Below are 13,588 nucleotides of genomic sequence, written 5' to 3' on the forward strand. Positions count from 1 at the left end.
AAAAATTAAAAAAACTATAATATTTTTTTATTTTAAAATAAATTGATCTTTTTTCCATTTTTTAGTTAAAAGGTGTTAAAGTTAAAAGGGTAAAAATATTTAAAAAGGTAAAATAACATATATAAAATATCATTCTGACCAAATTTTCTGGCTAAAAGATCTTTCCTAAAGTAAAATAATATAAAAATTGAAGCACGTGAAACATTCAAATAGTAATCATAATAAAAAAAGAAAAAGAAAAAGAAACTACGAGAATAATGCAAATACTATCGATATGCAGGAGAAATTGATATAATAAATTTACCCCACAATTTACTTTTTTTTTGGAGAATTATGTAACGAAAGAAAATAATAAAAATTACTTCATTAAAACAATACAATATAATATAATACAACACAATATAATATAACATGTTATGAAACGATTGGTAACAACTAACAATTATTCAAATAATAAGTTTTACTTTCAACAAAGTGTAATTATGCTATTTTAACTAACGCAAATTATAAGAACAACATATCTGATGTATTTCTTTAAATGAGATCGAAAAGGATATTGTATATACCATCTTTCCCCTATTTTATAAATAAAGACAGAAATATTATTTTCGATAGACTCTTTATCCAAGTAAACTAGCTCGAATTTCTCCTATTTGATCTAATTAAGTCGAAGAAATATATTTTTATTATTATTATAAAATGATTAATAAATTATTTTTTTAAAAATGGAATGGTATAATATTTATTTTTTATTTTATTTTTTGACATTCCTACCCGTACCCAGATCAACAAACACCTTTACTCCCGGAACTATTGACTCCGGCACCGGTCCAGAATTTCACCTCCGATAAACAAACCGGTGGCGCAATACGCAGCCGGCCTACCGATCAGCGATCAAGGATCTTCAATCTTATCGTGCGCCAGTAGGCTACAATGGGAGATATGCTGATATGGCTACTCTTCTTCTTCATAGTCGTAGCTATACTTGTTATGGTTATTTTCCAGGTCAATTTCTTTTAAAACCCCAATTTCAACATTTTTTCTCCATTATAATACTTTTTTTGGCTGCTTTGGAGCAATTATTTTTCCTTCTAGCAATGATTATTGGAGATTTATGATTAGTAGTCTATGAAGTCGGTTGAGAACCATAAGGTGTCAGATTTAAATTTCAGTAGAGACAAACTAAAATACTTGGTGATCTCTTCCTATTTGTTCTAGTTTTGGGTATAAAGTTACTTGATATCTGTGCTGGTGGAAGGTGGTACCTTCTTTTTTCTTCATTATACTCCCTCCATCCCAATTTATGTTATGGTGTTTGATTGAGTGCGAAGTTTAAGAATGCAATGTATACTTTGAACTTGTGATCTAACATGAGCTATAGGTATCTATGTGGAACGGAAAGTTTAAAGTCAAATTGTTACTAAATATAGAAAAATGTCATTTTTTTATTGATTAAAAAAAGAAAGAATGTCAGGTAAATTAGGATGGAGAGAGTAGTTCTTTTTTGTTGTTTTAGAGAAATATTTCTTTTCCTTCTAGCAATGATTAATGGCGATTTATGGTTAGCTTACTTCTATGAATTACTAAAGATGTCACCTAGTAAGTGAGGGTGGGGTGGTAGGGATGGGGGTTATGGGGGTGGGGTGAAGATTAGGTGTGTTGGATGGTGGACATGACACAATCAATGTGGAAAGCCAGTTGTATAACTTGGTTTCCCAGAGAAATTATTTTGACCAACCGAACATGGAAAAATTGGAAAACATTTTCTGGATTGAGGTCTAGTCAATTGGTTAACTAATTTGAGCTCCTGAAGGTTATAAGTCTTATGATTCAATAGTATGAAGGTTTTGTGAGTATCTTGTTGCAATGCTCCATAGAACTAGGTCTTGGAATTACAGTTATTCTTAAGTTGTCTGCTATGGTATGTACAAGAGTTAGATGTTCTTCAACTATTCGTGGCACGGTACCGTATGGTTGTGCCTAAGTTTTTGTAGGGGATAATATGCAGAAATTTCTGTGATGTATTTGGGAGCTTCTTCAATAGAATGTAAGAATATTCTGGTGTCTAGTTTCAAGGAAAAGATATCTGCATGTTTGTAACTGACTTTTCTCGTAATCATCAGATGCTCTGAATGATGTTTTTGTTTGGAAGTCTATTCGACTATAACTTAACTAGAACTACTGCGAAGTCTAGGTTTTTCTGTTTATTATCATCAATGAAGACGTTTTCCTGTTTATTAAATGAAGTCTGACATTTTGAAATTCATTGCAGCTCATCTCCTTAACTGATCTAGAGTTTGACTATATCAATCCTTACGAAACTGCATCTCGTATAAACAAAGTTGTTTTACCTGAGTTCATCACGCAAGGAGTTCTGTGCTTCCTCTACCTGGTTACAGGGCATTGGGCTATGTTGCTTTACTGCGTTCCATATCTATACTACAATGTCAATTTGTAAGTTCTCTTTTCATCTAGTGCAATAATGAAGTTTCGTTTTGGTCACTTTTAGGTCTGCTTGTCTATGAAAGAAAATTAATGCATATGGAAAAATAAAAAAATAAAAAAATACTGAGACGGCATGAATCATTATAAGTAAATTATCATGTTGATCTTAACAATTCTTTTAGGCTTCAAATATGTTAGAGACGATTTAGGTCATGATCCTCCATTGATGCACATTCTGTGTTATTGTATGCAATATTACTCACTCCGTTTCATTTTATGTGTCACTATTTCCTTATGGTTCTAAAAAGAAACATCCTATATTTGGAACATTTCAACTATGAACTTCCCATTTTACCCTTAGTAACATGTTTTTATAGGTACCGAAGCTCATGGCATGTTTAGATACCGCTAGTTCCAAAAGTCCTTGCTTCTTTCATAACACCATGCCAGTCAAACTACACCACATAAATTGAGAGAGGATTTAGATCATGAAGTGCTTTTTATCATTATTTTGCATTGAATGAAATGTAAACTCAACACGCTATGTTTCCTTTACTGATTGTTGATGGTTTTCGTGTATCTTCATTTGTCAATTATTCCTTGGGTTGGAGGTCAGATCAAGATGTTTCTTTGCCAGTTTTTCTGACACAAAAACTTTTTTAGGCGTTGAGTTAGTACTAAATTTTTCTTTCAATTGACTTTTCTGTCTCTTTTTCCACTTGCAATCTACTTGTCTCGAGCTGTCTCTAGATGGGTATGTTACTGTAGTTCCTTGAGATAAAGATGTTTAGTCCGTGCATTGATTTTAGCAAATCTGGGTCATAATATGTCGAGCTTGTCCGATCTCAAGTTCAATCAAGATTGTGTGCACTGGGGCAGGCTCAACTGTAGCATATCTACTGCAGTTCTAGGAGGTTCAATTACTCAACCTATGTACTGCATTGAAACTTTTGCTAATGCTGGGATGACTCTTGAACTCCGATAGTCTTATTTTCTCTTGATACACTACTAAAAACCAGGTCTTAACTCCTTACTCTTTGATTGACATGTTGAAGCCTTATCTCCGCTAATGATGCTCAAGAGGAGATCACTGAGTTGAGAAAACTTGGGCTCTACAGAAATAAATTAAAGTTACATTGGATTTTATTACCTTTGACAGAGTTTATATGGAACAAATGCTTACAGTTTTCTTGCTGATAGACTGCTTGAGCTAGGGTGGTTGAATAAATGTGTTGGAAATTGTTTAATATATATGCAATCAATTCATATATAAAAACCAAAGATGTGTAGCTGTCAAGTTTAAGACCAAACTGTTGATCCATTAGAGAAATAAATTCAGACTAGATTTGAGTTGAAGAAAACTCTACTTTGCCTTGAACTGAGCAAAAATGAATTGATGGTTTTAGTATATTCAATGTACTTGAATACTGGACCGTGAAGACGGTGTGATTTTGAATATGGGAAGAGAGAAAGCAGCAACAACATATAGTGGGGTTTGAGAAGAGTAGTGTGTACAGGGTAAAGACCTTGAGAAGGTAGAGAAGTTGTTTCAGATAGACCCTCAACTCAAGTAAAGCACATAAAAAATCAAGTATGTAAAAAATATACTAGTGAAAAATCCATACTGAAAAGAACAGTAAAAAACAACAAATAATGGGAAGAGAGGAAGCAAATTTACATTATTAAGATTGAGAGACGAAGTCAAAAACAAAGGTCTTACAACACCTTCAAATTGTTGGACCCCCACTCCCAACAAGAACATATTGCTTTTCCTTTTCTAATTGCTAACTAGTTGAAATTTTCTCCATTTATTGATGGTTTACGGCAAATGGAAGTTTTTGAACCACCAAGTGGCTATATACTATGGCTCACCACCAAGGATTATAATCTAATGGTATTGATGGGAGTCTTCCACACAATAAGTGACAGTTTGATTTTATCTCCTCTCTCTCTCTTCCCCTTCCTGAATCCCCCTTCGTAATGGGAGAAAAAACATTAAAAAAAAGAACAAATACTATGCTGCAGTAGGGCAAGGAAAGGTAAAAATGATGGAAAGTATTGGCAGTATTCTATGTGCTAATAAACCCAATAGTTTGTAGTGTTGCTGTAAAACTCTTGATCTATGAAGTCAACTTGGCATCCGTCCTTAAAATAAAAGGAAATCTATGCAGAGTTCTTCCATTTGCAACTATGAAAGTGGCCTTCTATAGACATATTTTTTCTGAGAAAGGACCTTGTATAGAAATATTGACATTAGGCGGGTTCTTCACTGGCTTGAACCTGTACTTGGTACAAAAGTAATCAACATAAAGCTTGTATTTTTTTCGTTATGCTATGATAAATGTACTCAAAAAAATAAACATTACATCATGCTGATTTTCTTTGGGGAAGGAATTCTTCCTTTGTATAATTCAATAATGGCATTTAAGATTTTTTATTACTTGTGTTCATATATTAGTTGCCAGAATTGTTACGGCTTGTGCTTGCTGACTGACCTATGTTGCTTGGACTCTCTAAATATGTTGACTCGGCCTTCGGATCCTCCAAAATTGTATTACTTTTGGAGGATAACAATGGGTATACGTAGACCTTACCTCTACCTTGTGTGAGGATCCACACACACCCATTGATATTTTTATGAGCGCGAGCAACATAACAACTGACTCTATCAGATACAGTTGATCATTTCATAAATGTCATCTGAACTCTTCTTGCTTTTTTAGGTACATGCAAAGACGGCACCTTATAGATGTTACTGAGATTTTTAATATGCTCAGTTGGGAAAAGAAACAGAGGATTTTCAAACTTGCCCACATCATAATTCTTCTCGTCATCTCATTATTTTGGTAAGTTACTGTGTGTAAGCTCTTTGATTGTTAAAGCCTATGTCGCTTAGACTGTTTAAAAATCTTGACTAGTGTATGTCGGGATCCTCCAAGATTAGTGCATTTTTGGAGGATTCGATATGGCGAGACATTATTTTTGTAGAGTCCGAGCAACATAGGTTAAAGCACTTCAAGCAAGACACTACTGGCTAACTCAATATTTTTTTCCTTTCTGTAGGGTGATTTATTCTGCCTTGGAGGATGACGAGCTCGATTTATAGCTCCAAATCCCCTCTTTCGACGAAGTATTTATCACCATCAACTGTGGCAAATCTACTTCAATTTTTTTTGTACAAGTTGGATTGTCCTCCTAGTTCATTTTTCTTGCAAGTTTTAGGGTTAACTAATGATAGATTAGGCAGCAGATTCCTCATCTTGTTTTTATCATTTGAAGCTTAACTTTAAACCCGTCGTGTATACAACTTTTGGGTAACAATAGCTTTTTTTTCAGAATCCGTAGGTTGTATTAAAGTTTTGATCGGTTAATAACATGGTAATTGTCCGAAAGTGATAATAAAAGTGGAAATGTTGTCAATGTATGAATTTTCACCTTGTGGGGTGCAAGTAACTCCATTGATTTTATCTTGTCGTCTTTTAGTGCGCGGAGTAGTAATGGAGGAATTATAATAATGTAAGAATTGTTATTGTAGTGAATAGCGACTCGAAAATTATATGCAATGAATAAATAAATTAATAATAGAGATTGTTTATGTGAGGATTTTGTATTGCTAAGTGTGTCTTGAGCTACTCTAACCTATTTATTACAAATTATCATTCTTATTTCATATTCCATTTTTTCATAAATTAAAATCTTGATTTCTACTTGACTTATGAGAGTCCTAGAAAAATGAAAAGTATTTGGGATTTTCCACTTGCACAATATTATTCCGGGACAAAAGCAACAACATACCAAATATAATTCGGTTAATGGAGTCTGGGAAGGGTGATATGTACTCAAACCTTACCCCTACCTTATAGAGATAGAGAGATTGTTTTCGATAGACCTCAGCTCCAAGACAAAATCATCAACACCACAATAGAAGATGCACTATTTTGAATCAAAAGATCTTGAAGATCATTTTCAAACAAACAGTATAGACAAGATCATTTAATAAACTTAACAGTATATAATCATCGATGATTGATCAACAAAACAATCGACTCCAAATTGCTTCACAACTAAACTGCGTGAAAATCTAACTCTTACAAATGATCACATGAACAACTATATATAGGTAGCTATGTCATGGTTCCTCTTCATTTGCTCTTTCGGCTGCTTCTATCTCCGAATCAAGTTTGTTTATTAGCTGCTCACTTACATGTTTCGCAACAGATATCATGTCAAGTATGACGCTAGGGTCTAACCCTGCACCACCTCGTTTAGTCAATCCACATATTAGTCCACGTCTATTAACAGAAATAGAAACAGCTGAGCTCATTAAGGATTCCTCCTCTGAAGTTGCATCGACAATGTAGTGCCTTCCAACCTGCAATTATTGAAGGGAAAACGTCCATGGTGCATGTAAGTAACAGTCGCGTAAAATGGATTCTGATTAATAGGGTTGGGTTACCTTTGTCAAAGTAACTATGACAGGTACTCCACTGGTGTCGAATTGCAGAAATTCTTCATCACTAACATCCACATCTGCGTGCTCGTCTGATGAAGCAGCTTCACGAAACTGAACTCTCGGAATGCCTGTATTGCTCAGAGCTGCCTGGAAGAACAACAGTCATTGCTGCTTAGAATGTTTCAATTAAATATGATTTCTCTCTATTGTACCATCTTAGATAGCAAAATGATTAGTCAGAAGATGGGGAATAATGCTTTCGTGTTGCATTCTTGAGTATCACAGAAATTCTAAAACAGTCCAAGCAAGTTTCACCCTCCTTTTCCTTGCTAGTACATGAAGAGGAAACGTTGTTAGAATGTACCTTGATTGCAGCACCTAGAGCATCCAGCAGATTTCCATCCGAGCTAATGACAAGGCAATCGACATACAGATCCCAGCATACTTTTCCTTCTTTGATCAGGAGAGACGCCGGATCAATTCCCGCCCCTGCAAAATGAAACACACCACAAGATTATCAACTCGAGAGATGCATAAGTGCAACATTTACACCAATAGCTGGAAACAATTCCAGTAGCAGAAACGTGGATTAAAGTAAGACAGAAGTGTGGATTTTCCTCTCGAATACCTGCTCCACTTTTACCACCCAAGAGACTTCGCTCAAGTGCTGTCGAGAGCTCTGTCGACAATTCCTCACCTCCCCTGCCCTGCATAAATCAACATAAACGAAACTGATAACTGATAAAATACTAACATAGGTATGTCATAAGAAGAGCTTAACAGTATTGACTTTTATGTTCGGAATAAGAAAGGTTATTGCCAAATATAAAAAATTGAGGAACTCAGGTTGGTGTTTGAACCAAATTTTCTAACAAAACTATGAAACAGATAAACGAAAACTCAGAAGTAAAATGAATCCATGTACACACCTCAAATGATGGCTCTGCTGTGGGACTGCACTCTACGTAAATAAAAACCTTTCCTTGGTCAGGATGAGATAAAGTAGGTTTTCCAAGTTCCGCCTGCAATAAGAATTGAATAGGCCAAATTAGTACAACTTCCATAACAAAATTGCACAGAAATTATTAAAGAAAATCCTAATAGCATCATTAAATCAAAAATAAAAGATAGAAACATGTTTCAACGCCTAGATCATTACAGTACCTTGACACTGGCGATAACATCAGTCGCCCCCAACTTGACTTTTGCAGATCCATTTGCCTTGTAAGAAGCAATAAAGTTTAATATTGAGCTTGAGTTGTAGCAAAAGAAACACTTGTGGGCGGAAATTTTACTATCTATATAACAGAACATAACACTACCTGAGGAATTACACCTGTTTCCACATAAATTGGCCGATAAGTTAGCCGTTTTCTACCATCATTGCGCAGATCCTGGGCAATACCACCCTTAATAAAGTTCCTTTCTCCAACAGATAGCCCTACCATCTCTGTAAGTGAATGAAATCATACATAATCACTCCTTATAACAGTTCATAATCTTGGCATAAGGATTGGAGTAAATGATATGAAGTTTATGACTTTTATCCCTAGTAAGGAAACTCAAATATAATGGTAAATATTTTATGTTCATGCTCTCCCTTTTCCTATTCATATAAAGAAGTTTTGAAAAATAAATTACTTCCTCCATTCCAAAAAGAGCATTGGAGGTCAGTGTACTCTGACAAGGCACCTAATTTTTTTTGCGTGAATTCAAATATAAAATTTACATACTTAGAAGCTATAAGAGAAGTTCTTCCTCTCCAAATTTGTTTGGCAATAACTTAAGAAAAAAGGAAGAACTTTTGACATATATACATTAACAAATTCTCATTTTTAGAGTAAGAGAAGGAAACCAAAAATAATCAAGTAACAACAAACCCAATGTAATAATTGTAATTTCACAAGTCAGGTCTGGGGAGGATATTGTGTACGCAGACCTTACCTCTACATTCAGAAGGTAGAGAGGTTGTTTGCGCTTTTCAATTGAATATCTAGAGAAACTTAAGCAAATAAATTACTCTGAGAAAATGAAAAATAGTTAAAACTGAGCTTTCACTTAAATCCAGCACCATCAAACAAAACTCGGAAGAAACTAAAGATATTAAAGAAGCCATCTCTTTTTAGCAGAAACTCACTGAACAGTTTTCTAGCTTGGTAGGGTTTTGGGGTTTACAAATTCGCTTTTGGCGACTGGAAAAGATGGAGACAGCTATTATTTACAAGTTTGATTTGAGCTGCCAGAAAATATGGAGAGCAAAGCGTTTTGCAGTAGCCGGAGAATCGTGAACTTTCGCCGGAGAAGAAACGGTAATTTGAAGAATAATCTTATTTTGGGTTCTCAATTAATGGCTTGCAATTCGATAAAAAATAAAAAAGAGTGCCTTTGGGCCTACATTTTTTGAGACCCACTGGGCCGTGAATCTTCATTTGCACTTTTATTTTGACCCTACAACTACTTTTTCTCATGACATAAATTATAGGAAAAACTACCTAACAACACACTTACATCACTATCATATATACTATATTTATCTCTAGTTAAAAATAATTACACATATTATCATTTTAAATATTTATACCATATATTTCAAAAGATTTATTAAGATACACAAATCTCTTAAATATAGTATTGAATAATTATCTTAAATTTAAACTCCTTAATTAATGCTCATTAACAAATTAATTTTTTTTTATTCCCATCTGTCGCCGATCGTTCCCCACCCCCATGTCCAGCAGCCCACTTTCTTTCTTCTTCTTCTTCTCCTTCTTTAATTTATATCTTTATTCATTCAATACATATTTGCATGTTCAAAGCAGTATTTTACATATAGATTTGTTTTTATTGTTTTATTATTCTCATGTATCTTGATTTAGTATCTGAGTTAAAATTCATAATGTTCTTAAGTTCAATTTAAAAAAGTTTTACAAATTAGGTTTTATATTTTTTGACTTTGTTGTTTCTCAAACACTTTAATGGCTGACCATTCTCAAAATCGGACGATTCTGGTTAAAGGTACTACACATCAACAATATTATACTAAATCATACAACTTTTATTTGTTTATTTTTACTCATTATTTCTCATTGCAGGGACTGACTCTTCATCTATCAACATTCAAGCCGAAAAAATATCTAAGTATAGGAACAACCCAATCAAGATGGAAGAATTATACCAAGTTTTAAGTAACAGAACAAATACACCATTAGAAATACAACAATGTTGGATACAAATCATGAGTACATGTATCTAGTTAAGAGTTCTTAAGATTATATGTATCTATGAGGAAAAAATTTAGATGCTAAATAGAATGGATCGAGTACCTATCCTCATACATACAAATTAACTTGGCTTGACATGAAGGACACAATACACGGATACAACAAGACATTTGTGCTTTTGGACACCTTTTTTTGATTCAATGTTCCAAGAAGTTCTGGAAACCTCTCTCGTTTTGTAAATTTCTGTTTACCAATAGATGGTAGACAACAAACAGGATTCAGCATTATTCTTGTTTCTCGCTTGAGAAATGAGTATGATATATTACAGTTTATTGTCAACCTTCCACTACTGAAGTGCACAGCTGGAAGACAAATAGATTGGACTCTGTAAGGGTAGGTTTCACGAGTAAAATAATAGATTTGCAGCGTTCAATATTTATTTGATTGCTTTGACCACTGCACTAATATCAACTTAAGTTGCAATTGTCATTGCTTATCTTCTTATCAATCAACTTATAAATAAAAAATCAGAGATATACCGAAATAACGAGAATAAAAAGAACTATTGAAAACAATTGATAGTAGAAGAAGAAAATGAAAAAAAGGCATGAAGCAGAAGAAGCAGAGAAGAGAAGGGCCACACATCAAAAGAACAAAAAGTCATTATAAAAGAAAACGAAGTAAGAAGCAACTCAGCAGATACAAAGATACAGAAAAATAGAAGAGCCATTGCAAGCTAGAAAAATAAGATGAAGAAGAAAACAACAAAGAGAGGAGTCTGAGTACAAATGTAGCGAAAGGCCCGGTTTTATGATACACGGATATAAGTCCTACTACACAGGTACTAAAACACCACACTTTTCTCCTCCTTTTACTTTCTCTTTTCATCTCTAAAGTTACATTCAAAGCAGTGACTGGTTCTTGCTTGGATCAATTTATGACTTACAGTGTCTCTTCCAAATTGCTTCATTTCACATTATTAGAATTGTAAACCATCGTTTCGCATTGCTCCGGCACTTTAAGCAATGGAGCAACACTGTGAATAATACTAATTCTAAAGAAGACAAAAATGAGCAAGTTCAATAAAGTCAGAGGCAGTGGCGGAACCAAAAATTATATTAAGGGCGTCGAAGAATAATGGTGTGGCTGTCAAAATAAAACAAAAAATTATTGTGCTATTTGGGGTTCGAACCCAGAAATCCTTCATTCAAATGGACACATATTACCACTACGCCAGACACATGCCAAGGGTGTCCAACTTTAAATATATATCTTTTAAATGTAGAATTCGACATATATATAAAACGTAATTTTCCGACGAAGGGTATCCAGTTGGACACCCTGGGGTAGAGGACACAAGATGAAATGCAAATTTTGTTCTAAGAAAGCTTAAAATATATTGGCTCAACGTTAGGTAGACTATTTCTAAACTATTCCTTCTGAAAAAATAAATAAGAAACATTCTTTGAAACATTAATGGAGAGATCAAGCAGAAATGCAAAAAAAGAAAGCAAAGCTTAATGCTCTCAACACTTGGTGCTCCAATACATTTCTAGTTGCTTCGTTCATCACTCTGAAGTGAATAGTAAGTAGTTCTCCGACATCAGTTCAAGAATGTAGCTTCTATTTCCAGGTATTCTATTAGGGGATGGCTAGTTGATCAGCCTTGGAAAGGCAAAGCTCGAAAGTTCGCTTATGATCCTATTGCTCTTACAGTCTTACTCCTTGTCCTTCCTGTGTTGGTACAAGACAGAGCACCAAGTTTTGGCCTCATAAGTGCAGCTAGCTGAACTAAAAGGGGTTTTGTCAAAAATTATGCTGTTCTTATTAGTAAAAACATGGTGCACAACTTGCTTAGCTCACTGGTAGTGGACTTCAATATTATTTTTTTTGGGTTATATCATATAAATGAAATGAAAAGGTGTAATTTTTATCGAAAACAAAAAGAAAGTGTAATCTACAGACAAAACCATCTTACGTGGAACAAGCAGTTATATATTCAAGTGGAATAGGGCGACGAAAGGTTTTTGGCCACATACATCTCTAATGTATACCCATTACACTACATCCTTAAAGGATCACTAAACAATGAACATCCTTCAAGTTATAAAACTAACAGGATCCTACAAAATCACATAAAAGGGCAGGTGACATTTCTAAAAAAATTACAAGCTTTGCAACTCCATTCCAAATACACTGATTCTTAAATGTTATTCCTTCATCAATAAAGCGACCAAACGAGCATCACAGAAATGAATTTGATCTATTGTACATTCTCAAAAATTCATCATTTTCCCGATAACAGTGGTGTCCATGCTAGCTTGGGCACACTTTGACTAATTCCAAACAAGTTAATCAGGGTGTCCAGGGATTCACACCCTATCAAAAAAATCATATTTTGTCCTACAAATAGCTCAGTAATCATATTCCTAAGCACTCATATAAGAGGATTATGCAAATTCAGAAAATAGCAACAAAATAACTCCAAAACCCATCAATGGATAACAAATAACAAGAATACAATAGAAAATAATATCTTTCTATATTTAGTAAGTTTTCCAATTTCAACCTTTGCAAGTTTAAGACCACAAAATTTAAAAATCTCTCCTTTATTCCATAAACTCCGTATCCAATCAAACTAAATTGGGACAGAGGGAGTATTAGATTAAAAATCTATCAATAAAATTGTAATTTTGGGTGCTAACAAAATACAAAGCGTAAGCAACTCATCCAAGTTTAAGAGTTCAAAATCAAGTTTACCTCAAAAAAATATGCTTTAAAATTCTCTGAAAACAGTTCAAAAACAATGGGGGAAACAGAGGGGTTTCGTAAAATTACAGAGAGAGTAAAAAGAAAAAGGAATACATACAATTCGATTCCGTTCACTGTTTCAAGATTTTGAGAGTGGTGGCTGCTGTTTGGCGATGCGTCGCTTTTTTTTTTCTTAATTTTTTTCTGCACACGGATATTGCAGGGAGAAGAAATGCTAATGGGTCTAGGTGGGCCAATATTATGGGCTTTTGTATTATGGGCTCTTTTAACTACTCAATTTTTTTCATGAATTTTCCTCGGGGAACTTTTACAAATAGCCACTAGAATAAACTTAATTATGCTTTATAACTATAGTTTGTATATTTACGGGTTGTAGCTATAATTTAACCTGTCTCGTTTGTATAATTCACAAATTTGTATAATTCACAGGTTTGTATAATTCGCGGATACATTTGTATAGTTTAGTTATTTTTGTATAAACTCGAAATAACGAATTTAAACAATTACAAACATCAGAAGTGTAAACATTTATAAAAATTATATTATACAAATTCTGAATTATACAAACGTGCATTTTATACAAAACTAAAAAGTTGAGTCACATAATTATAGCTAAAAATAGGTTGCAAATTGTAATTAAGGCAAACTATAGCTATGTTAACTAATTAACTAATATATGTTTGCTTATACGCGTAAT

General features: G+C 33.9%; 3 protein-coding genes across 4 annotated transcripts in view; 2 read left to right on the forward strand and 1 right to left on the reverse strand.

Annotated features, from left to right (window-relative positions):
* LOC125841468 (hsp70-Hsp90 organizing protein 3-like) overlaps positions 1 to 13,588 on the forward strand; it is a 72,274-nt gene that overhangs the window by 52,488 nt on the left and 6,198 nt on the right. The gene's annotated exons all lie outside the window — the stretch shown is intronic.
* On the forward strand, positions 760 to 5,597 carry LOC125841490 (protein cornichon homolog 4-like). Its single transcript, XM_049520638.1, has 4 exons — positions 760 to 1,005; positions 2,273 to 2,454; positions 5,169 to 5,291; positions 5,509 to 5,597. Exons 1-4 carry the CDS (start codon positions 934 to 936, stop codon positions 5,549 to 5,551), a joined length of 420 nt encoding a protein of 139 aa, XP_049376595.1. The 5' UTR covers positions 760 to 933; the 3' UTR covers positions 5,552 to 5,597.
* Positions 6,431 to 13,588, reverse strand: part of LOC125841478 (uncharacterized) — a 181,000-nt gene continuing 173,842 nt past the window's right edge. Inside the window, exons 1-8 of one of the 2 annotated variants that reach the window (XM_049520625.1) lie at positions 12,989 to 13,110; positions 8,221 to 8,348; positions 8,063 to 8,119; positions 7,828 to 7,920; positions 7,527 to 7,605; positions 7,263 to 7,387; positions 6,902 to 7,045; positions 6,431 to 6,817 (exon numbers count right to left, since the gene is read on the reverse strand). In XM_049520625.1, the coding sequence (XP_049376582.1) occupies positions 6,575 to 6,817; positions 6,902 to 7,045; positions 7,263 to 7,387; positions 7,527 to 7,605; positions 7,828 to 7,920; positions 8,063 to 8,119; positions 8,221 to 8,346 (867 nt within the window). In that variant the 5' untranslated portion in view covers positions 8,347 to 8,348; positions 12,989 to 13,110 and the 3' untranslated portion in view covers positions 6,431 to 6,574. Of the gene's footprint in view, positions 6,818 to 6,901; positions 7,046 to 7,262; positions 7,388 to 7,526; positions 7,606 to 7,827; positions 7,921 to 8,062; positions 8,120 to 8,220; positions 8,349 to 12,988; positions 13,111 to 13,588 lie in introns of those variants that run through there. The other variant, XM_049520626.1, reaches the window with a different exon arrangement.

Source organism: Solanum stenotomum, chromosome 10, assembly GCF_019186545.1.
Source record: "Solanum stenotomum isolate F172 chromosome 10, ASM1918654v1, whole genome shotgun sequence".
NCBI classification, from domain to species: domain Eukaryota; kingdom Viridiplantae; phylum Streptophyta; class Magnoliopsida; order Solanales; family Solanaceae; genus Solanum; species Solanum stenotomum.

Coding starts and splice junctions, on each gene's coding strand:
- LOC125841490 (XM_049520638.1), top strand. CDS start 934: ATGGGAGATATGCTGATATGGCTACTCTTCTTCTTCATAGTCGTAGCT. Junction 1,006..2,272: donor TTGTTATGGTTATTTTCCAG/GTCAATTTCTTT, acceptor AATTCATTGCAG/CTCATCTCCTTAACTGATCT. Junction 2,455..5,168: donor CTATACTACAATGTCAATTT/GTAAGTTCTCTT, acceptor TTGCTTTTTTAG/GTACATGCAAAGACGGCACC.